Here is a 25,864-nt window from a genome sequence, read left to right on the forward strand (position 1 = left end):
ATATATATATATATATATATATATATATATATATATATATATATATATATATATATATATATATATATATATATATATGTATATATATATATATATATATATATATATATATATATATATATATGTATATAAGTATATATATATATATATATATATATATACACATACATACACACATAGATAAAGTTGCGTTTTATATATTGTTTTATATATTTATGTGTATATATATATATAGGTATACTTATATATACATATACATGTACATATTTATACACATAAACATATATATATATATACAAACATACACACATATCACAGATAAAAAATATATATAAAATGCAACTTTCCCCAATTTTTTTTTAAATGGTATTTTTCCCAGTGACAAAGTTATACACACACACACACATATATAGGTATACATATATACGTATGTATATATATATATACACACACACACACACATATATACACATATATATACACATATGCACACACACACATATATATATACATATACACATACATACATATACACACATATATACATACATATATATACACACACATATATATACATATATATTATATACACACACACAAAAAAATGATCAAACGCAAATATATTTTCTTACTTAAATGGAATTTTTCCCAGTGCCAAAGTTGTGAGACTGTGGTTGGTTGGTTGGTTCGTGTGTTTTGTGCGAGCACGAGTTGTGAGCGCGGTGGGCGGGGCCGAAACGTCACCAACTCTAATGTATTACCAATGAGGAGGCGAGCGGCTCGGCACAAACTGGCTGCTTCTGGTTTCCACGCATAAATACAAAGCGGAGCCGGTGCGAGAGGCGACATTGCACAAAAGGCGAGCAGCAAAGGCGAGAGCTTTTCGAGGTGTGAAGACGACGACACACTCAGGCAAGTCCAGCCGACACTAACGGTGTTTGTTTTTGTTGTTGACGGACGCTGATGACCAGCGCGGCGCTTTGCGTATACAACAAGTCAACTAACAATTACTTCATTACTTGCTTTGGCCAGCTACTGAGCATACTTTATCATTGATGTCACACACTTTTAGCAGAAAAATTAGCTTTTTGAAGTGGAAAACATCTTGTTGTTATTAAGAGGATTTGGGACGATGTGCATGTGTGGTGTATACAGTATTGCTGTCATTTTGCCTGCTTTTCCCCCCCTTTCTTTTTTCTTAACATGATGCTCTTTGTTTGCTGGTGTGTTAGAGGAAAAACTTATGTTTGTGCCACTGTGGCATGGCAGCTTATACGTGGCACGGCTTCCATCTGCATGTTCTCATCAAGTTACATCTGACAACTGCATCAAACACTCCATCTCTAGAAAGATGACCATTAGTATCAAAAATATGACATTGTCAGGGAGGTGTTCATTTAACAATATGTTCACCAATTGTTTGTAGTTTGCCGTGGTGTACAACTACATCCGTATGAGTGTAAACATATGAATAGTAGGACCAGGCTGATCCCAGTATCGATAGCATGGCGAGTATCAGTAACGGATCGATACTAGCGTGATGCTATATATAGTCAGGTCTCGTCTATGTTTTTTTTCCCCACACAAATACCTGTGTGATTTGTTGTTATATTGTTCATGTCGTTATTATTATAATATAACAAATACTAAAGACACTACACAATATAGTATATTGTTTACAAACTCAATAAGTTATTGAACACAGGAGGACAAAAGCCAAAGGTTTTGAATGAGAGCTAAGAGTAGTTTTTGCTTTTGTTTGATTATTTTGCACTATTGATCAAACAATGGGTCTAGTGGTTAGCACGCAGACCTCACAGCTAGGAGACCAGGGTTCAATTCCAAAAACATGCTAAGTTAGCCACTCCAAATTGTCCATAGGTATGAATGTGAGTGTGAATGGTTGTTTGTCTATATGTGCCCTGTGATTGGCTGGCGACCAGTCCAGGGTGTACCCTGCCTCACGCCTGAAGACAGCTGGGATAGGCTCCAGCACCCCGCGACCCTTGTGAGGAAAAAGCGGTAGAAAATGAATGAATGAATGATCAAACAATTATGTTTTTTGTTCATTGTTCTATTGTTGTTTTATAATCATGAACAACAAATTACAGGCAAAAGCATGACATCATTCAAGGATGCTGCTCTTGTTGGAGTGTGCATGTGTACCTATTAAAGTGAGAGTTCTTCTGCAGTCTGTACTTTCAGACAAGAAGATACATGCCACCCATTTGTAATGGTATGAAATGTTTCTAATCCAATCATGCTACTACGCTTCGGTTGTTAAGGTTTTCAGCTACAGCAGAGTGTTTGAGGTCAGGTCTATTCTTTATGCAAATGAAGGCCAAACAAGGTCAGCGTGCTGTATTGCTATGTGAATGGAATTTCAGCATATGCCATTCTATATGCTGTCATTTCAACACAAATAGAAACGCAACACTTTTGTTTTTGCTCCCATATATCATGAGCTGAAGTCAAAGATGTACAACTTTTTCTTTTTGCACAAAAAGCCTATTTATTTATGTCAAAATCTCTAGTGAGCACTTCTCCTTTGCTGAGCAACTCCAGAGCACACCGAGAGGCTGATTAGTAGCCTTAGGCTGGCCACAACAAAAGGCCACTCCAAGATGTTTTTTTTAACTTACCAGCTGTTGTATCATTTTTGAAGTTTTCCATGGGAGTATGAGTGCAAGTTTGTATGTATGTGCTGTGAAGTGTATTTTAAGGAAACAGATGGAAATTAGCTCAATTCTAAATCTGGCACACTCATTTATTCTATATGAATAATGTCAATTGCACATTGTCTCTAGATGCATGAAAAACTAAATATTGTGAAATAGACCTTTAAAATGTTATGAACATAACTCATAATATTTCAAGGAAAATGTGTATTGTCCAAGATTTAAATTGTTGTCAATAAAAATAGTAATATTTCAACTAAGTATGAATTTCCCAAAAATAAAGTCATAATGCCATGACAAAAAAACCCAAAATATTACACAAAAAAATAAACCTGCGTTATGATGAGGACTGTTGAATAAAGGTGGCTATCATTTACATATTTTCGGATATTGGCACCAAATTGGTATTTTTGAAATGGTTCTTGTTCTTAAATGGTGCCATAAAAGGTATTTTAAGAAGGAAATATACATTTTTTGCCTCATTTGCTTACTTAGTTTACTTTATGACTTTTTTTTCTCCTTGCAACTTTACTTTTACCTCCCTGAGGAAAAAAAGCCCAACATTCTGTCATAATATGATTTCATTCTTGTGACAATACAACTTTTTTTCTCCGCAATGATGCTTCTTTAGTAGGTATGTTTTAAAATGAAAACAAAAATTGTAATAATACAACAATTACAATTTTATTTGCACATTGCAGCATATTTTTTTTCCTATGCATTGTGATTTTCTTGAAACATTACAACGCATTTGTAGCTTTGGAACCATTTTAAAAAGTAATGTAGGTGTCAATTGTGTGTGTTCACATGCTGTATATTCATATAGTGGTTGACATCGCTCATCATTCGCATGCATGTGAAATGATATGCCAATGTTGAGGCTCCTAATGGTCATATTAATTTTAAATTTTATCTAATCATTTATTGATTTAATTCTGTTTGTTGAGGGTGTTTTTGGTGGAGCATCTACAGTTGGTGTACTGTACTGCGGTCTGTGTTTAATGTGTCAACTACTCCATCATGTCTGTGGAAAAAAAATGTGGAATGTGTAACCTTTGACTCAAAGCCGCTAAGATTAAGCTGCTTTATTTCTTGCTTAATGCAGGGATGGAGATGTTTGTTGCCCTTCAAGCGGGTCTTCTAAAATGATTGCAGATGTGACTTTGGAGTCAGCTGGAATTAAAAGGGAAGAGATTGAAGAAAGCAGTAAAGTTGGAAGGGGAAGAAAAAAAAGACCACCAGCATAGTACATTGTAGATTGCCATTTCTAGGTCAGTGGTGGCCCCCCTCCGTCCTTACGCTACCTCACCCCGAGCTGCCGATCCAACCAAGGCCGGCCCACACATTAATCTGCCGTGATCACGTAAAGTGTGGAAGAGGCATGTGTATTAACCAGCCATTGAATGACAAGAGAGAGATCATCCTTGCTCATTAAAAAAACAAACAATAGAATTATCTGCTAACAGTGCATAAGGTGCCACTTCCTGATTTAATTACCAAAACAGATTTCAGTATAGAAGTTTTTTTTTTCCAAAATTAGGCTTTACAAGCGTCCTCCAATGCATCTCAGAATTGTCCTATTAGTGCTTCCGATGGAAGCACCTGTCATGCGAATCCGTGCATAGGCTGACCCACATTTTGGGGACAGTCACGTGTGTTGAGATTAGCATGTTTGCAGGCTATATGAAAATCATCTGAAACTGGTGGTTTTGCAGATTTCCGAGAATGCTTTAACACATAATCATTGGTGTGAGACACTCAAGCAGTTAATTTGAACTTCTGTCTGCACGTTGCATGCTAACGTGCCAGTTGACTGACACTTTACAGTCACAGCATGTGTCTCGAAGAAATTGTGAGTGACAAATGGGACAAAGTGTTTCTATTTCTCTCTTCTGTTGCATTATCAAGCCAGTACATTTCTCTCTCACACACACAGCTTTCAGCCTTGTGCACTGGAATAATAAGCTTTGTGATGCAATACTCTCACACTGAGCATTAACGTGCCTCGCTAGTTGCAGCACAATCAGCTGTATTGTGATGTGAAATTGCTTTTCTTGTTTGTGGTCTGACATCAAAGGGTGAGAACTTTGACTCAACGGGATAACAGGAAGTTGTTTAGAGTGGGTTATGCCGCAGGGTATGTGAATAAATTGCACTTGAGCAGTAATAGTATCTATTCATGCATCATTTGGGCGTAGCGTTCTATTTTGCTAAATCTGAAACCTTTACAGCTACCTTTTGATCGGTTTATCAATGAATCAGATGATGAATTTCAGTGCCATAAATTCACGCTCAGATGAGTTTGATGACAAAAACAATGACCTCAACCCCATTAGACACTTTCTGTCTCACAACTGGTCAACCATTCTTGTACGATGTCTACCACCGCTGCAAAAAGTGGGCAAGCTCCGTAATTTTCAATGTCCAGTCTTGAATAGGTGTCCCAAAACCTTTGACCTTTGTGCATATTCAACCGAATCTAACCAGTCATCAGAGATTGAACCCATTTGTTTATTTGGTCAGCAGTATGTAGCGGTGTCAATGTGCTTTTACTTCCGTGAGTCAGTGTGGCTGCTTTTTAATGAACCTATTCTCTTTTCTACACAGTCAACATTGCCGAGGGGCCTCGGACGGCATGCAAAGTTGTGAAATTTCCTCAGACGGCACTGATGATCCTCTTTGTAGCGGCCTGCGCATTCACCGGCAGCCTCGAATAGTCGTAATTGGTGCTGGCTTGGCTGGCCTCGCTGCAACTAATGTCCTGCTGAAGAGAGGCTTCACAGATGTTACAGTCCTAGAGGCCTTAGACCACATTGGAGGCAGAGTTCAGAGCATTAAGCACGGTGAGAAAAAGATACCTAAATTAGCCAACAACGGGCAAAAACATTCCGATTCAGTCAATGCAGTTAACTGTGCCATATAAAATTCCCTGAGGTTATTTTCCATGGTGATGCATTCAAAAGCTGTTAAAGTCCATCTGCTTGTTATTCTGAAAACAACAGTAAAAGTTAACCCTATTTTAATGATCAGAGCGCTAGTAATGTGTCTGTTTTGCATTGGTGCCTTTCTGTGTGTGTTTGATAAAAAATTAACAAAAGACTCTCAGTCAACCGTAATTTTCATGCTTTGTAGGTGAAGCAGCTTTGGAGCTAGGAGCCACCTGGATCCACGGAGCCAATGGGAACCCGGTGTACCACCTGGCTGAGGACAACGGGCTGCTGGAGCACACAGATGGGGAGGCCAACGTAGGCCGTATAAGCCAGTATAGCAAGAATGGGGTCGCCCACTACCAGACCGATGCTGGCAAGAGGATCCCTAAGGACCTGGTGGAGGAGTTCAGCGACCTCTATAACGAGGTGAGAGGACAGAAGTTACACATTAATCAGCATGACTTCCATCTAGAGATGTCTAATAATATTGGCCCACGGATATTATCAGCCAATATTGGCATAAAAATGATCTGATCATCCTCCTGTGATTTCCAATGGGTTGATAAGCTCGTTGGCTGCTGATTACTAAAGAACAGGAAAAGGTAGAAACTATTTTTTTTCCTGATGAAAAATCAGAGTCTAATCTTCTGGTATAGACGAACACGCATTATTCTGTGTGCCTCAAAATCAGTCAAAATCATCAAAAATGGGCTGTAATGAGAGGGACAGCTTTTGAAAAATTGCTGTGACTTAATTAATTCAACCAGATAAATTATTATTATTTAATTTACCCAATTATATTTTCATTATTTCTTGTGTGGAACATATAAATGCGGAAGAGATTGTCTTTCGCTTCCTTGGATCCGCCATCCATTGACCTCAGTGGACTGTTTGTCGACCTTGTTTGACCTATGCAGTCTGCACATCGATGCTTCCTTTTTTTGCAGACTGATGACTGTCTGTCTCGCTTGCCTCTTCCGCCCTCCATTAGGTGTACGAGCTGACTCAGGAGTTCTTCCAAAATGGGAAGCCAGTTGGTGCCGAGAGCCAGAACAGTGTTGGCATCTTTACGCGAGATGTGGTGCGCAAGCGGATCATGAAGGATCCTGATGATTCTGAGAGCACGAAGAAGCTTAAATTGTCTATGCTTCAGCAGTACCTCAAGGTGTGTGTTTCCTATATACTGTAGGTGTGATCCTTGTGTTTATCACATACTGCAGTATTAATTAGCCCTGTACCCTAGAAACCGCCCATGAATGATACGGGAAAAGGCCAAAATGATACTGTCAAAGCCCAGGGCAGTGATACTGATAAAATATAGAGTTTAACCATGTCCAGTATCAGCCCCCGTAGCTGTCCACTCAGAGTGCGCTGCTCTGGCATCGTGCACGTGAAACAACCAATCAGAGAACAGCGCACGAGCGTGAACACACAGTTTACAATGTTTAGATATAATACATGTAATAAACTGAAAATTTTCTGGAAACAAAATGGTCTTTTGATTAAATAGTACGTGATAATAAGCTCATGATTAAATAGTATGTGATAATAAGATCATCACATGGTTTGTCTGGTATCAGGCCAGGTATCATGCCCCCAAGTGTCAGTATGAGCCCGAGACCAAAGGTCGAGTGATAACATGTTGCATGTGATAACCTATAAGTATCATCGCAAGACCTCTATAGTATCTTGAACTCCAGTTTTGCTTATGGATTTTCAAACAAAGAGCAGTCAGGTGGACTGACCCCATTTAATTGAAATACTTGGAAAGGTAAAATGTTCATCACTTACATTAGAGTACGGTGGTACATTGGTTTCATTATTAATTTGTACCAAAAGGTCCAAGGAAAACCGAAACATACTAAAACCGAAGCATATTTTCCCATTGAAGAAAAATCACTCACAAATCGTGTGGTTTTCAATAAAGTTGCTTCCAGTTTCACCACAAAAATGGTGTTGGATGGGTAGAACTTAACTGTTCCAACTTATGCTGTAATGCATAAAAGATACATGAATTACTGTTTATTGGTCTCTTTGCTTTTTCTAAAAAGGTGGAGAGTTGTGAAAGCAGCTCCCCCAACATGGATGAGGTGTCTTTGAGTGAATTTGGCGAGTGGACTGAGATCCCGGGTGCACATTACGTCATACCTGGAGGTTTCATGAAGATCATTGACATCCTGGCCCAGGACATCCCCACCGACACCATCTGCCTTCGTAAACCAGTCCGCTGTATCCATTGGAACTACTCTGCCCAGAATCACGACTTAATTGCCAAGAACGACGACAAAAACCGGGACAGCAACCACAATCAAAACAACCGCGAGCGGCGGGATCCTCCGACTGCGGTGCACCCCATTTGTGTGGAGTGCGAAGATGAGGAGTGGATCAAGGCCGACCATGTGATCGTGACGGTCTCTTTGGGCTGGCTGAAACACAATCACGAGGCAATGTTCTCACCCTCTTTGCCCGAGGACAAGGTGCTAGCCATCGAGAAGCTGGGCATAAGCACCACTGATAAGATCTTCTTAGAGTACGCAGAGCCCTTTTGGAGCCCTGAGTGTAACAGCTTTCAGTTTGTGTGGGAAGAAGAGGCCCAGCTGGAACAGCTGACCTACCCCGAGGAACTGTGGTACAAGAAGATCAGCAGCTTCGACGTCCTCTACCCGCCTGAGCGCTATGGCTACATGCTGAGTGGCTGGATATGTGGCCAGGAGGCGCTCTACATGGAGCGTTGTGATGATGAAACCGTAGCAGAGACATGCACCGAGCTGCTCAGGCAATTTACAGGTCAGTACTTGCACACACAAAATATATTATGCATTGCATAAGCAGCAACCATAATCAGGAACGTTCTGTCCAAAAAGAACAGTCTGGTTCAATTTGGTGCTTTTCAACACTCTGTCATTGTCACATCTGTCTTCTTGGGCATTCGAATAAATTTGCATCGTTGAATGCACTTTGTGGTGATTGTGTGCTTTTGGCCCTATCGGTCACTGGAGTCAGCTCGGTGACTCACAAAAGCCTGTGATGAGGTGATGATCTTTCGCAAGGAGAGGAAACGGCATCAGCAGTGACGAAAGCAGCTTATACAGCAATAACGCAACATGACACATGACGACTGTCTGAGTCACTCAGCTGTTTTTTTTTTTGTCCAGGAAGCAGAACTGAAAGTGTCACTACTGCGACAAGCATTAGAAAGCAAATGGACTGCTTGTAATTTGTCAGACATGATAAAGGCTTAATCATCCTTATTAGAACTATTCTCACTCTGGTGTGTTTCTACATAAAGATACACACATTTAAAAGATGGCACACTTGTTCAGCATTTGACTTGTAGTTTGTTGAATGCATTAGCCATCATACACGTGAATAGCTAACCTGCTGTATAGTAATATTTTATAGTAAAACAGGACATTGTCCATTCACCATTCATTTAGAGTGATGTGTAATTAACATGGTGTAAACGCATGGTGAGGTGATCTCTTTTAGAGCCTGACCCTAATGGGAATTTTGGAGGCGATACAGATATTGGGGGCTGAAAAAAGCCGGTATCTGGATATCGGATATGAACATCAATTTTTATAGTACCCAAAATACAACTCCACGCAAATAAGCCGAAGACTACAAAATGAAAATAAGGAAGTTTAGTTAGTAACACTGTCAACATCAAGTAATGCCTCTTTGTAATTTACTTTTAGTTGTTGCCGCAAATTTGTAGTGTTTTAATCATTTTCATGACAAGATTCTCACTTTTTTTTTTAAATCTTGCGTCATGCTAGATTCATTCATTCATTCACTCATTCATTTTCTACCGCTTATCCTCACGAGTGTCGCGGGGGTGCTGGAGCCTATCCCAGCCGTCTTCGGGTGAGAGGTGGGGTACACCCTGGACTGGTTGCCAGCCAATCACAGGGCACATATAGACAAACAACCATTCACACTCACATTCATACCTATGGACAATTTGGAGTCACCAATTAATTAATTAATTAATTAATTTAGTTTTTGGAATGTTGGAGGAAACCGGAGTCCCCCTGAGAAAACCCACGTATGCACAGGGAGAACATGCAAACTCCACACAGAGATGGCCTAGGGTGGACTTGAACTTGGGTCTCCTAGCTGTGAGGCCTGCGCGCTAACCACTCACCCGTTATGATGCTAGATGTACATTCAAAATATCTTATCTAAGAAATAGCTGCTAAAATTAAGTGGGCCATTGTGTTTTTTTCAATACATTTCGACAAATATCTATTTTTATAACAAACCTTTAGCTATGCTAAAATCCTCAGCTAACAACAAAACAAAATATGAAAGAGTGCTTGGTTTTGAAGAGGACATTTTAAAATATCAGCAACTGAAAAATGTGTACTTTTTAGGTAAACAGTTCTAGAACACACAACAATGTCCTTATATTCTGGCCGGAATACCAACATATCGACTGAATCAGGCTTAGAAACTGCCTAACATCCTTCTACATTTCTACATTGAGCTTGTCTTGTAAATCATTGTGACTTGATAACCTCGCTGGACGCGGCCAGTCCATAATTTTCAGCAGGTTCTTAAAGCCATTTTTCTACTGCTGCAACAGGGGCCACATATTAGCAATCTGATAAGTTTGCTTTTCCTTTAATGAGGAACAAAACAGGAGCCCGGCAGACACATTTCTCATATTGGAGTTTGTTCCAAGTTTTAATGCTCTGGCTTCAAAGTACCTCCATATTATTGAGTTACTGCTTATTCTTTGCTGACTATTTCTACCGCAGATGCAGCCTGTTTGCTAGCCTCCGGGCTTCTGCGCCACCCTTATTCACTCATACATGCAGGCATGAGGGAGATACAGCGCAAATCTAGTCTATATCGATATCAGTGATATGGTTGGTTTTGATATTGTGCTTCAAGATATCGATATTTTAAAAATATCAGTATATCACCCAGCCCTAAGATGAGGATGAATATGTATGATGTGTTCAGCTGTGTTTTCCATGCAGACAATAATATATGTAAAATTGATAAATCATATCAAAAATAATAAATCAAATATACATGAAGTAAAACTGTTAATGGAGAAGTGACACTAAAAGAGGAAGCGAGGATAGAACTAGCCTAAAAAATAGCAGTAAGTAAGTAATGTACTTGAGAGGGAATTTTATATAGAGGCTTTTCAAAGGAAAGGAAGCAGGAAAGAACCTATTCTACACCTGCATGTACTTACTGAAAACAGTAAGTAACATGTGCAAATGGTGCAGAGTCAAAGTCAGTGGCGCGGTGGGGGTATGGGGGGGTGGCTAGAAGGTAAAGCACTTGACTCCCCCCAAAAACACCCTTCAAAATAATAACAATAATAATAATGCAATGGACTACCATGGAAACGATGCACAGCAATGATGTAGTCACTCAAATGAACAGGAAATGAAAGCACTAACCACTTGAAGAAATTTGCCATCACAAACAGGAACTCACTCACTCAGCTGTTGCCCAAAACCTTGTCATTTGTTTTTTGTCCAGGATAGTTGGTGTTTTCAATTTTTAAACGCAAAAAATAGCACAGTAATGAACACAAGAGGGAAAAACAAGCCTACATTTTTATACTGGAAAATGGGCTCAATATTTTTTTTTTCCCCCCACAGGTAACCCTGACATTCCAAAGCCCCTGCGTATCCTGCACTCATCATGGGGAAGTAACCCTTACTTTCGGGGCTCCTACTCCTACACCCGGGTAGGCTCCAGTGGGGGTGACATTGAGAGGCTGGCCATGCCCCTGCCTTACGCCAACCGCACCAAGGCCCCGGTAAGACCACTGGATAACACCTAGACCTTAAACCAGGGGTTGTGCTCTCAGGCCAGGCCACTGTAAAATGAGCTTGCAAGCTAACATAATATATATTTCCTAATTCATTGCAGTAAAGATTTGTAGCACATGGTGGTGCTGAAGTTACATCTTTATTCATAAACAGTGGTTGATAGTGAGAACACAAAGTCCTACTGATAGGACCGCCACATAGATGCCACATGTGCCCACAGCTGCCTTATTATATTATATATTATATACTGTAACCCTCAGCTAAAGCCTTATTTTAAAGTTGGCAGAGGAGCTATGACTATTAATACTGTTTAGCTCCACCCTTAAAAAAATCCCTGAGAAATTTGAGATCAGTGGCAGTGTTCATATTCCAAAACAATTTTACCTATTGGAAATAATCACATGACATTATGCATAATGGATTTTTTGTTCAACTTTAGAGGCATGTTTGACTTTGTCTTTTGATTTATTTTTTTTTTATTTCAATCTCATGTTACCTTAGATAACCTCTAACTAAATGGCAGCCCACCCAGAAAGAATGTCAAACTGGCCCACAAGTCTATCCTGTATAAAAATACATGAACAAATAAACAATAAATATGTATGTAAAAAATATAAAAATCCCACAATATATTTTTTAAAAATTACCGAAAAATATTGTTGACTTTATGCATTAGTCCTAAAATCATCAGTGGAGCCAACGCTCCTTTTTCATTATTGACATACAGTACACATAGGAAATAATTGTACAAATATAAATGTATTAACTAAGATGTCTTAAAATTGAATTCACATAAAAATATCGTTTAACTCACCTAATGCGCCACGAGCCAATTGCCTGCAAGCACAAGACACATATTGCAAGCTGATGATAAGCGGAGGTAGCAAAAACAGAAAGATTTAGTATATTCATCATAGTAAATCATGTTATTTTGTGGTTGAATATGGACCATTATTTTTTTATGAAATGCATATTTCCGTAAATTTTACATTTTGTGTCAATTTAAGCATTTTTTCAAGCATTAAAAAAGGCTAAATTAACTAAACTACAATCATCATAGTCAACATCTAAGATGTGATAACATGTGGTACTTGGCACTAGCCACTAGGTGTCACTAATGCTACTTTAACACCAGACTTGATTGCCAATGTTTATAGCAGGTTTGAATGATCGGGCTACTGAGCTAAAACTCTGAACTCCCAACATCACTTCCTGTCCGTCCCCTATGTAACACATTTATAGCAACACAAAAGAGCATGATGTATGAATATTGATGTTTGAAATGGCTTTTTGTTATTATACACCATGAAAACCGAAGCCTTCTGTATGTGTGTGTATTTGTGTGTCTCACTTGACAGCGTTGAAGGAACAACGCGACCTGACCTAGCTACCCTCAAAAGCCATCAGCACAAGTGTGATGAAAGTAGAGCAACAAGGCCTAAAATATGTCTCTAAATCACTTTCCCACTGCTTCCTCTCTCAGCCTCTACAGGTCTTATTTGCTGGGGAGGCCACCCACAGGAAGTACTATTCCACTACCCATGGTGCATTGCTGTCAGGACAGCGAGAGGCCAAGCGTCTGGTGGAGCTGTACTATGACTGGCACAGTGCTGACACCGCAAAGCCTAAAAATATGTAATAAAAAACTTCTTACTAGGGGGAACTTAAACATACCTATGACAATTTATATTGGGGGCATTATTTACTCTGGGTAATGGTGTTTCTATTGTACTGTAGATTGAAATCATGCCACATTTTATTTCAGGTGAAAGGTTCAAAGGTTGCCAATGGTGCTGTCATTTCTTCTTGTCTTTATCACGCTTTCATGGTATGATGCTTTTTAATGAAAGAATCTATAATGTTATGTCTTTTAACACAGCATAAGTGATTTAACTTATTTTTATGTAAGTGCCTTATGTATCTAATGTTTTTTGTTATTTTAATAATACAAATGGAGAAGCTTTTAACAAAATAAAAAGTTATATTGTCATCTCACGGAGCCTCTCTGTGTTTTATATTCTATATTATATATCTAGGGCGGCACAGCGGTTGGTTAGCGCGCAGACCTCACAGCTAGGAGACCAGGGTTAAATTCCACCCTCGGCCATCTCTGTGTGGAGTTTGCATGTTCCCCCCGTGCATGCGTGGGTTTTCTCCGGGTACTCCGGTTTCCTCCCACATTCCAAAAACATGCTAGGTTAATTGGTGACTCCATATTGTCCATAGGTATGAATGTGAGTGTGAATGGTTGTTTGTCTATATGTGCCCTGTGATTGGCTGGCCACCAGTCCAGGGTGTACCCCGCCTCTCGCCCGAAGACAGCTGGGATAGGCTCCAGCACCCCCGCGACCCTCGTGAGGAAAAAGCGGTAGAAAATGAATGAATTATATATCTATGTTTTCATACCTGTGCATGTTGCTAGAAATGGAAGTGGCGTGACCGAATTAAGTTTAGTTGTATTGTGTGCATTGGCAATAAATGGATCTATATGAAATATAACATTGAAAACACTTAACTTGAACCTTCAGTCCAATTAATAACACACAATAACAAATAGTGAAAAGCCTCATGAATAGTTCCAAGCAAAGATAAGTAAATATAACTATTTTATCACATGGGGTGCAATGGAAATGCTGTTTTCACTTGGAAAAGTAAACAATGGCATACTGAAAATGCCACAGCAATGGTAATCTTTCAACATGTCAGACTGAGAACAGTATTGTCAACACTCCAGAGGCAACATTGCAAACTAAAAGTTAGAAAGCAGAATCATACTCGCCTCTGTTGGTCTGGTTGGTCAAGTCTACATTTTTCTTGAAATAAAACCCAAAACGTTCCAAACTGCGATTCGAGAGAGGTACTTTTTAGTTCTCTGGCCGGCTTGCTCGTTGCTAGCCGGGGCGTGTTGGTACTGAGCTAGCTAACCGCACTGTTGCCAACCTTTCAGTAAGAAAACTAGCCATTGGCCGTCGTATAAATCGCTACATGATGGCAATCGTCTAATTTGCATATTATGTTGTACGGCCTGAAGGAATAAAAGAATAATCTTGTAGGAGACAAAAAAGTAAAAAAAAACCACCTTAATTATGTGTAGAACTACAAATACACTTGATTCTTCTTTTAAATTTTTTAATTGTCCCTCAGTTCATCAAAATAAATAATATTTTATCCCAAAATTAGAAAGTGTAGTCCAGCAGTATAAGTCAGGAAGTATAGTACTTAAGCTTGGGGGTGTGACCAATCACAGTGGAGTGGGCGTGCTCGGAGGCGGATTGTGGGTGGAATAAATTAAAACAGATCCAAGGAAAATCTGCTGGAACAGGTGCAGATTCTGGATGTTCTAGAACGTTTTCTGTGCAGGTTAGTGTGTGTAGTTGCTCTATAGGAGTCCACAACTCAATACAAAGGGACAAAAAATGAGCATAATGTCCACTTTAAAAAACAATGGAGGAAACAAATGACATACTTACCTCCTCTGCATTTATGACACAAATTTGGCCAATGCTGTCTGCTGCCTGGAAACCTGGAAAAACACTGAATCCTATTTTTTCATAATTCCTAGCATTTGAAAAGGTCGCTGATTGGATATATATTAATACTCCACCCCTCCCCCCCCTTTAAAGGAGACATATTCACATATTTTTCCACAGATTAAAACAGTTCCCTGGTTTATTAATGACTTCATTCAAAATACCCGAAATATAAAGAATGACAGCAAATGTTTGAAAACAAACAAACCTCTAAACAGGCCTGTTTAGATCAGCTGGTTTTAGCGGTGTAATGCAAATGTCTCCTTTAAAGCGTCACATTTCTGCATGCAGGATTCTAATAATCACTAATTAACAAGTTCCTAATTACAAACAATTCCCTAAAAATTGCAACATGAATTTTAAAGCAGTTTTATTGATGACAACAAATGAGTGGTAAAATTGCAGTCATCAAAGGCTGATCATCAGTTGGAACCCTCCAGCAACAATTACATTTTTTTTGCTGTTATGTATGAAGTTCATGGATGCTTTTAGCGTTACAAATAAACACCGATAAATGGCACACTTAATTGACCGGATAAGTGTTGAGGTAATACGCAAAATTATGTACAGTTTGTAGAGTAGGACAGAAAGTTGAAACATTTGGTTCAGCACTCAGTCAGATAAAGAAAGCAGAACCGGTTGACATTAGCATAGGCGGAATAGGAGAATATGTTCATTGTGGTGTTATTTGGCACCTGGAGCAACTTCAGCAGGTCCCTATTCACAATGACTTAAACAGTAGTGTAGGTACGATGCAAAAGCAAAAACAATTACTGGTAATTGACCTAAAAATGGATGTCGAGCCGGCGGAATCAAACCACCTATGGAAGATGTTGACTTGTCATATACTTATCGCTTCTCATTGGGCCGATGATCATAAAAATAAAAGTGCATCTTATTTAGTCAAACACTAAGAAACAGCCCAACATTAAAAACAACACTCTTCATTAACAGCTGTAATATATTTGTATATATTTATATATCTTTTTTTTTTTCTCACTAGTGCAACAACAGACAGTCAACTCAAGAGAAATGTTATTAAACGTCAGGCAATGGAAGCTGTTTAACATCAAATTTCTTGCCACAGTAGCAGAACATTTAGAAAGGCAACTTAATGATGCTCCAACACAAACATGCCAACATTATACACATCGCTCTTTTGTTTCTTTATATATATATATATATGTATATATATATATAATGTATATAGAAATAAATAGCTGAATTATCATCTTTATCCTCTTCTTAAATAATTTCTCTATGCAAATGATGCACATTTAATATAAAGTATCTAACACACAATTCAGACACCAAGGTTGTACATAATTCTCTAACATCAGTCAGCTTTGGAGAGAACGCTTTGCAGTATGTAAACGTCAGCATTTTTCATCATATTATTATACAACATTAAATGTTGCTTCCCCCCCACCCTTTTTTCTGCTTGTTTTCTTTTGTTTTATTTTTTAAATAAACCCTATGTACAGAGTAGCTGATAGCGAAGGCAGGATTGTCTAAAACCTGAAAACAACAAGTGCATCGTGTTTAAAAACTTATTTTCCCTCCAAGTGGACAATCAGTAGCAGTGTAGAAGAATTCTAACAAGAAAACACAGTTCGGTCATGACCCTTGACCCTTCAGCTAGGCCCAAAGCTCTGCCAAAAACAAAAACAAAAGACAAAAATGTGAAAATGGTGATGGGGTGATGATTTGACCTTTGAAATCAGGAGTGACCTCACAGAGAAATACCTTATTTCCTCAGATAGTGGCCTACACCCTAATAGAGGCCATGCATCCCTCAACTCCTTTTTCCCTTCAGGACAAAAAAAAATACATATATGTAAATCCCAACTAGTGCCACTAGGGACTGTAAACAATTTTACGCAATAGTCTATAACTAAATGCACACTAAATGCCATTTTTAAAAATGATCATGAGCTGATTCTGACACATTTACTTGTAAATAATAATATTCCAATGTCAAATAATTGTAATACTGTAATATAATATATACTTTTAGTATAAACATACTAAATTATGTGCTAAAACAACAAGAATACGTTGGATGTTACATTTGTGTGTCCCATAAAAATAAATACAATAAAAAAGGAGTCCTTTTTTGGACCATGCCGATGTACTGTATTATATATAATATATATTCTAATATGTGGTATTGATGTTTTATTTTACAAATAATTAAACATACAAAAAATAATCAATAATAAGAATTATAATAGTACAGTAGATCCCCACTACTCAGGGCAGTTACATTCTGAAATAATATATGAGTAATTGAGATGCCCATAAACATATTTTTGGCCCTCTAATAAAGCCGAGGTTATGCTGCTGTGTCAAGGAGACGCTGTATACTTTGCCAGCTTGCTCTTCTCCCCCCTGCTTGCTTGATGTTGATGTTCTCTTCTGATCGTTTTGGATTCACATATGCAATAAAAGTGACTGATATAATTATTAGATTAGATCCATCTCCAATATAATAGTCTTTCTCTCTCAATGCCATGGTTCATTTGTGATGATTAATAAGCTAAATGCATAGAAGCATAATGCAAGTTTAAACCTCATGCCTCTCGCAGTTATGCACCTTATGCATTATAAATGTACAATTCTAGAGTAATAATAACGGATTACATTTATATTGCACTGGTGGTGGTTATCTATATCTGTAGTCACAGCTGCCCTGGGGCCGACACTGCACTCCAATCACCACCAACTATCCATACAACAGTGTGGGCGGTACTGGAGGTAAGGTAAGGTGACAAAACAGTGTCTTGCCCAGGGACACAACAACAGTAAATAGAGGAAGTAGGGATCAAACCGCCAACCTTCCTGTTTCTGGATAACCTGCTCTACTGCCTGAACCCACCATTCATTCATTCATTCATTCATTTTCTACCGCTTTTTCCACACGAGGGTCGTGGGGGGTGCTGGAGCCTATCCCAGCTGTCTTCAGGCGAGAGGCGGCGTACACTCTGGACTGGTCGGCAGCCAATCACAGGGCACATATAGACAAACAACCATTCACACTCACATTCATACCTATAGACAATTTGGAGTCGCCAATTAACCTAGCATGTTTTTGGAATGTGGGAGGAAACCGGAGTACCCGGAGAAAACCCACGCATGCACGGGGAGTACATGCTAACTCCACACAAAGATGGCCGAGGGTGGAATTGAACCCTGGTCCTCCTGAACCCACCATTATTATTACTATTATTAATTACTCTCTGCAGTTGAGTGAATGAATTCCCACAGCCGCTATTTGAAGAAATATGATAACACCAATAGATTTGTGACAGAACAACAAAAAATGTTAAGAAGATTGTTTGAAAACTATGACGAGTCAAGCCATGAAAAGGAACATGTTGCCTTGTTGTGTACTTTGTACTCAAAAAGTCTTCCCCTGATAGAAAAAGAGCAGCCCTATCCAGCCTAACGTTGTGGCTTCGACAGCCAAACATGAAGACATGGGTTTCCTCCCCTTGCTGTGTGTAACCGATGAGGCGTGCGTGCTAAAGCAATGCAGAACAATGTGCACCCCGATGTGCCACGATGCATTAGACAAGGTCGTCTTTCTTGATGTGCGGCTCCATTGTCAACCTGCTTCAACTGTGTGCATAAATGTGCATGGAAGTTTCAGTCAGAAGCTTTGTTTAAAGGCCAGCTCCCCCTTTAACTTCATATTGCACTTCACTCAAATTCAGGATTAAGACAAATCCTTACTTTTTGGTCCTCAGTGTGCTCCAAAAATGTATTTTCCCATGAACATTCACATCCTCAAAACCACACTGATAGTATCACCAAGGACAGTCATGCCCAACTTGATTTTGAGGTGTAACTCCTTGTAGAATGGATCGTGTAATGCCTTTTATTTGAAGTACAAGTGGGTTTAAGTATTGCTAGCATACGTTCATATGCCCCTTTTCCACTGCATGGTACGTACTCGGCTGGACAACAAACATACGGGTGACATAAACCACCACTGGTAGCTCATTGATGGAGAAGAAAACAACGTACATGGCTTATCCTGTCGTCTTAGCTCTGAGAAGTAAATACGAGACCCTCGTTCTCCTCCATTGTCGTTTGTTAGCATGTCCCCACTGATTGACGCCTTGACTGCGGAGTGGCTTTTACAGTTGATCATTCCAGTTACTGGAACGAGATGAAGTGAACCGAATTGGGCCGGTACGATACAGTGGAATAGTGACATTATGTGTAAACTGCAACAAGCTGAAAAACGTAGCTGCTGTGTGAATGCTGAGAGACAAACATTCATGCTACAGTGTAGCAACAAATGTTTCCTTCCTAACATTGTTATTTTTCTGCTCAAATGATTCAACATAATTCATCCATCCATCCATTTTCTATACCGCTTATCCTCACGAGGGTCGCGGGTATGCTGGAGCCTATCCCAGCTGTCTTCAGGAAAGAGGCGGGGTACACCCTGGACTGGTCGCCAGCCAATCACATTCACACTCATGGACAATTTGGAGTCGCCAATTAACCTAGCATGTTTTTGGAATGTGGGAGGAAACAGGCAAACTCCACATAGAGATGCCGAGCGGGAAATTGAACCCGGGTCTCTTAGTTGTGTGGCCTGCGCACTCAACATGATTCAAACAAAATGAAATGAAATTCCCATTCAGGTCATTTTTTTGGCCAATACCATTTGCAAAAATCATGCAATGATGCCATGGTATCGCCTGAAAACACTCCAGTCAAATGACTTTCTTACATCATGCCATTATTGCTGAGTGCTCACAGCATCTATGTGGCATATTCGTATGGAACAGGGGGTAGGGGCCCCAGGGGCCATTTGCATCTTGTGGCTCATTTGTCATTGGCCCGTGGCCCAATGTAGAAATTAAATAAAACAGTTAAAATGCAAAGTCTTTAAATATATGTATATATATATGTATGTATATATATATATCGCTATATATTAATTTTTGCATTTTACACAATAAAAAAAAATTCAAAGTGGCCCCTACATCCTTCGATTTTTCAGTGTGTGGCCCTTGGTGGAAAAAGTTTGGACACCCCTGGACATCATAATCAATTGTTTGCTAAGAATTTGGTTGATTGTATGGAATAGATTATATCTTGAAGCAAATGAGAACCATATTTTCACTTAATTCGCTGTTGAAAGAAGACCTTGATGGCCTTTATATCTATGTAGAACATAGATTTTATGCAGTCAATTAAATTCCCATCAGATTAGGCATTGTTATTATATGCTGCGATGTATTAACCAGCATTAACGTCTCTATTTCTTTGGTATTTTGGTTTGGTGGTCCGTATCTCTCAGCATTCACACACCATTTATTTCTACTTCTAGAGGAAACCCCACCATTGGATATGAGTAAGTGGCTGAAAAGACCAGCAGAGGGCGCCACAGAAGCTCGGCTGTGACTGGCACCGTTCTGCAAATAGAAGAATCAGCATGAATACGAATTGTAACACATCAAGGAGTACAAGATAAAAAGTCTTGTGTGCATGAGCTGATGAGAGAGTATGAAATACTCCCCGCATTAATGGCACATTGGAAATAAACGCTCAGTGGAACGCAGACAGACACGAATGGCACCGGTTTGAAAATGAAATGAATCCAGCATCGAGCACTGCATGCTGTTCTCTCAGACAACCTGATACTTTTAACAACCAAGAAAAATAAAGGAGATCCATTATGTTAGCATAAGGTGGTAGAGGTGGCGGAATGCATCACTGCCATGCCAGGAAGTAGCTGCAGCACGCTTTTTGTGCAGGAAGTGGTTGGCTTCTGAGCGCTACAAGGTCAGGCAGTCTCAAAGCTACCACCTTGCAAATGTTTAGTTCCCTTCCGAGGAGAAAGAATGTGCTGCCGCCCACCAGTTATGGGTGCCCAACTCACTAAGAACTTATCAAATGGTCTGTTATCCAGCTCAAAGAGATCAGCCTCCAAGAGACTACATGATCCAAAATGAGAGGAATCTGTGAGTCGTGTCACCCAATGAGGACCATGTAACGTCCAGCAGATGATCCCCCCCCGAACAAGAAACAAGTGTCTCCTTATGCATGAATATTGCACATTGAGCCTCAGTCAGGATTCATCAAGTCAGGATTCATCAAGGCGTTCCAGTGTTAGGACATGCTCTCTTACCCCATTCACACACACTTTTGGACTGAATGGAGCCGTGGCAGTGGCGTCTCCTTACACAATCTGTAGGAAATTATGTTAGCAGAGACTGTCTGCTTTCACGTGGAGGATCTTGGAGAATCCGGGTCTTTTCTTCAATGCCTGCAAGGGACAGAGTAAAAGAAAAGCCTTCTTCAGCCAAACTTCCAAGAAGTCACAATAACTTAGTAAAAATACAAGTATAGGAAGTTCATTCATTCATTTTCTATCGCTTATCCTCACAAAGGTAGCGGCAGTGCTGGAGCCTATCCCAGCTGTCTTTCGGCGAGAAGCGGGGTAGACCCTTTAATGGTCGTCAGCCAATCACAGGGCACATATAGACAAACAACCATTCACACTCACATTCATACCTATGGACAATTTAGAGTCTCCAATTAACCTAGCATGTTTTTGGAATGTGGGAGGAAACCGGAGTACCCGGAGAAAAGCACATGCACGGAGAGAACATGCAAACTCCACACAGAGATGCCCGAGGGGGGGGGTCAAATCAGGGTCTCCTAGCTGTGTGGCCTGCACGCTAACCACTCGTCCTCTGTGTAGCCTATTATGATTATTATTATGTTATTATTATTGGGTCTGTTGTGACATAATTCAAAACAGCAATTATTGTTTACTTTCAGGCTTGAGCCCAGGTTCAAATCTCCTCTTGGGCATCTCTGTGTGGAGTTTGCATGTTCTCCCCGTGCATGTGTGGGTTTTCTCCGGGTACTCCGGTTTCCTCCCACATTCCAAAAACATGCTAGGTTAATTGGTGACTCCAAATTGTCCATAGGTATCAATGTGAGTGTGGTTGTGGTTGTTTGTCTATATGTGCTCTGTGATTGGCTGGCAACCAGTCCAGGGTGTACACCGCATCTCGCCCAAAGACAGCCGGGATAGGCTCCAGCATACCTGTGACTCTAGAGAAGATGGACTTTCAGGCTTGAGTTGCTGTTACCTGAAGCTTATTAACCATCTCATCAAACAGTTTTCTGGCCTCAGGGCTGTTAGGATCCTCAAAGTAGTCTTCAATCCCAATCTGGACCACAATGGATTTCAGGTTGCGGCACACACCTGCAAGGATGGTGCAAGGATGGACAGAAAGTCAATATGAAATCCATCCTTGGTGGTATTTATTGCGAATTATAAATATCTGTAGTATACTGTGTTGCTGAAATGTTCCAATGTAGTCTGAAATAAAATGATAATAAACTGGTTTTGCATCCCTATAGTCATACAGTGGAATGGAATGGAATGGCCTTCATTGTCATTATACAAGATGTACAACGAAACTGGAGAGCTTCTCCTTTCAGTGCAGTAGTCAAGTTAAAAAAAGTATATAAAAGTAGAGTAAAAAAGACAATTTAACAAGATATATGCAAGATATATACAAGATATCCAAAATATACACATAGTATTGCACAGGAGCATATGCAGGAGCAGACATATTGCAGATATATTAATTTTAGTGCAATGGTAAATGGGTCATAGTGCAAAATAATGACTGGAACCTACAAGTGTTCACAAAATTTTCTGAAAAATGCCTCAAGCAAAATTCTCATCATGCGAGATGTCTTTGCTTAATTTTTGGCTTCTTGTTTTTTGGTGATGTCATAACAGAAGTGTGATGCTAACCTTTGAGCCTGAAACCTGTTTTATGGTTTATTGTATGACTGACGGGATAAATAAGATGTTGTTGATTTGTTTTTACTTTAGTTTGTGTTAGTCCCCCAACAGTGCTGTTTTTTCCAACTCACTGTTAAAGTGGAGCAGTGCTTTGGGGGTGACTGGCGTGGACGTGAGCACCAGCATCTCCAGGCCTTTCAAGCCTTCCCTGCAAACCTCTGCTGCCACCTCCTGGTTGATTTCGCTCACATGGTCCAACTCGAGCACTTGAAGGCGCATGCAGTTCCTTGCTGATGAAATAAGGAACATAAAGTGGTGCCGTTAAGGAGACCAATAATTGTAGTGATTAAACTCATGTGTTCCCGTACTGAAACGCCTGAAGTGCAAGTTTAATGTAACACAAGCAACATTCACCCAACGAGGCAAGTCCCTGAATGCCACATCCTGCTCCACCTACGCCGAGTGCACGGAGGTGTGGCCAACATCTCCCAATGGTTTGCAGGCATCTGTTACTAAAGCGAGCCGGCTGTTGGCTGAAAGCGACAAAATGACACAATGTCACCTCAGGCCATGTCATAACATCGCTAGGCCATCATGTATCTCTCAGTGCTGAATACCATGGGTGTAGTGGCGCCACCTGGAGGGAAATGATGTCTCTACAACCTGCACCGAGGGCCCAGATGACCTCCTGGCCAACTGGGTCTGTGGCACTCCTGGAAAAAAATACACTACATTTTAGAAGGAAAATAGGACTATTTTAAGCTGTATCACCTTTTGTTCTGTGTGTCACAAAACTAAAAGCACAGCAACACCTATAATGTTCATCCTTGAGGTATTCATTCAACAATACTATCATGGAATAATAGTATTGTTGTCCAATGAAAACCATACAGCTCCACATTTGCAAGTCCTCCCCCACCCCGCATTTTGTGTCTGAAAAACAACAGAATAAAAAATTATGAAAAAAAAGAAACTCACTAAATGTGTAACTATATGTTTTTCATGAGCCAGCACATTTCAGTGTGAGCATTATTATCATTGTAAAAATGAATTTGAATACAGTGGTACTGTTATAGTATTATATTCATAGACGACACCATCACTTTATGTTGCATAAATGCCATTCAGTATTTTTGCAAAAGCTGACTTTTTTGATACAGTGCTTGAACTGACTCTCATTACACTGTGCAGGTATAACTGATCTGGAAAGTAACCAGTACTCCATCCATCCATTTTCTATACCGCTTATCCTCACGATGGTTGTGGGTATGCTGGAGCCTATCCCAGCTGTCTTCAGGCAAGAGGCGGGGTACACCCTGGACTGGTCGCCAGCCAATGACAGGGCACATATAGACAAACAACCATTCACACTCACATTCATACCAATGGACAATTTGGACTCACCAATTAACCTAGCATGTTTTTGGAATGTGGGAGGAAACCGGAGTACCCGGAGAAAACCCACGGGGGGAACATGCAAACTCCACACAGAGATGGCCGAGGTTTGGTCTCCAAGCTGTGTAGCCTGCATGCTAACCACTCGTCCACCCTGCAGCCGAGTAACCTGTACTGTCTTTATTAAACATACAAACAAATAAATACCTGTAAGTGACAGCCTGCAGAGCTCGGCAGTAGCAACTGGCCAGCCAGAGGGAGCGATCCGTCAGCAGGTTGGGACAATGTGAAATCTTCAGGATGAGCAGGTTACTTCCTGTGGCCTTGAGCAGCGCTTCCAGTCCTTCCTCCAGACAGCCACTGAGACAGAGACATGAGCTTAACACGGAAACATTGCAAATTGCCAGGAAATGATTCAGCATCTCTAAATGTTCCTGCAGAGTGCTATAAATGTGAAAATAAACAAGACAGGCCTAAAAAAAATCTGAAAGTGGGATTTGAAATTCTAATTATAGCAAATCCTGCTTATTTATTTTAATTTCTTACATAACAGAGCTGCTGTCGTAATGTCAATAAAGTTTCTGTACATCTTTTGGTGACTTACTTATCATTTACATCAACTTAAGCAGCACTTTTTAGTAATAAGAACATGTTAAGCTGTGATTCGATGAGTTGGCCGACATAGTCTGCTCACGTGGCTTCCAGTGTATGTCTACCTGTGTTTTCCACTGCTCACCGTGTGCTTTTTAAGTATTCCTCCTTGGTTTCCTTCTTTCCACGCTGTCGAGGTTTTAGGTTTTGCAGGATGAGCGAGTGTGTCTGGGTGCACCACTGAGACAACGTTCCCAGCAACTATTCGAGAAACACTGGAATGAGTAAGGATCTGCTGGATTTGCAGAGAAGAGGGCGTGTGTAGTGCTTTTTCACCTTGGAAGAAACGCGAGCGTTCTCCAGCAAAACTCTGGTCCAAACGGCCGGGTGGCGAGCCACAAATTTCCAGTCTCTGCAGACCTCTGCCGCTCTCAGCAAGGTTTTAGTATCCAAGTAGGTGAAGATACAAAATAAACCAGCGCGCATCTTCAGGATCTCTGGGCTGATCACCTCGTTGGATTTGGACGGGCTCTTTTCATGGCGACAGGGTTTGCTGTAGATGCCTTCAGAGCGTCCTATGGATGAATGCATAAACACATGGGTTTGGGGATAAAGGTACTACAAAAGGAGGAACCGAGACAGATGACTGAATGAACAAATGAATGGATGGACAAAAATGTTGGATGGACTGAGAGATGGCCAATGGATTGTTAGATAAAGCAACAAACTAATGGATTATTTTTGAATGGTTAGATTAGTGAGTGGTGCTGTAGAGATAGACAGATGGATTGATTCTATATTTCAAATTCTACCATACAAATATAAATGGATGGATGGGTACTCTAGTTTCTTCCCACAGTCCAAATACAGAGACAGTGCCACTAAGGAAAAGACAAGAAGTAGAAGTAGAGGTAGCAGAGATGAAGATGCTGAGGTTATCATTGGGAGTGACCAGGATGGATAGGATCAGGAACGAGAGGGATATTACATGTTAGAGGCATTGGACATTAAGTCAGAGAGGCCAGACTGAGATGGTTGGGACATGTCCAGAGGAGAGATAGTGAATATATTGGTAAAAGAATGCTGCGTTTAGAGCTGCCAGGTAGGAGGCGTAGAGAAAGACCAAAGAGGAGGTTTATGAATGTCG

General features: G+C 40.1%; 2 protein-coding genes across 4 annotated transcripts in view; one reads left to right on the forward strand and one right to left on the reverse strand.

The window, feature by feature from the left end:
* Nucleotides 1-753: 753 nt before the first annotated feature.
* Nucleotides 754-13,399, forward strand: smox (spermine oxidase). Its single transcript, XM_058067468.1, has 7 exons — nucleotides 754-912; nucleotides 5,286-5,521; nucleotides 5,811-6,034; nucleotides 6,600-6,773; nucleotides 7,660-8,395; nucleotides 11,236-11,396; nucleotides 12,893-13,399. Exons 2-7 carry the CDS (start codon nucleotides 5,314-5,316, stop codon nucleotides 13,046-13,048), a joined length of 1,659 nt encoding a protein of 552 aa, XP_057923451.1. The 5' UTR covers nucleotides 754-912; nucleotides 5,286-5,313; the 3' UTR covers nucleotides 13,049-13,399.
* Nucleotides 13,400-15,292: 1,893 nt separating this feature from the next.
* The window catches only part of fbxo41 (F-box protein 41), a 69,560-nt gene continuing 58,988 nt past the window's right edge, over nucleotides 15,293-25,864 (reverse strand). The window contains exons 9-17 of one of the 3 annotated variants that reach the window (XR_009129932.1): nucleotides 25,054-25,292; nucleotides 24,863-24,978; nucleotides 24,334-24,486; nucleotides 23,349-23,444; nucleotides 23,146-23,264; nucleotides 22,863-23,021; nucleotides 22,064-22,179; nucleotides 21,091-21,228; nucleotides 15,293-20,374 (exon numbers count right to left, since the gene is read on the reverse strand). Coding sequence is in view for 1 of the 3 variants with exons in the window: in XM_058073933.1 (XP_057929916.1) it covers nucleotides 21,166-21,228; nucleotides 22,064-22,179; nucleotides 22,863-23,021; nucleotides 23,146-23,264; nucleotides 23,349-23,444; nucleotides 24,334-24,486; nucleotides 24,863-24,978; nucleotides 25,054-25,292 (1,061 nt within the window). In the remaining 2 variants the exon portion in view is untranslated. Of the gene's footprint in view, nucleotides 21,229-22,063; nucleotides 22,180-22,862; nucleotides 23,022-23,145; nucleotides 23,265-23,348; nucleotides 23,445-24,333; nucleotides 24,487-24,862; nucleotides 24,979-25,053; nucleotides 25,293-25,864 lie in introns of those variants that run through there. The other 2 variants (XM_058073933.1, XR_009129933.1) reach the window with 2 other exon arrangements.

This window comes from Doryrhamphus excisus, chromosome 1 (genome assembly GCF_030265055.1).
Source record: "Doryrhamphus excisus isolate RoL2022-K1 chromosome 1, RoL_Dexc_1.0, whole genome shotgun sequence".
Lineage (NCBI taxonomy): Eukaryota > Metazoa > Chordata > Actinopteri > Syngnathiformes > Syngnathidae > Doryrhamphus > Doryrhamphus excisus.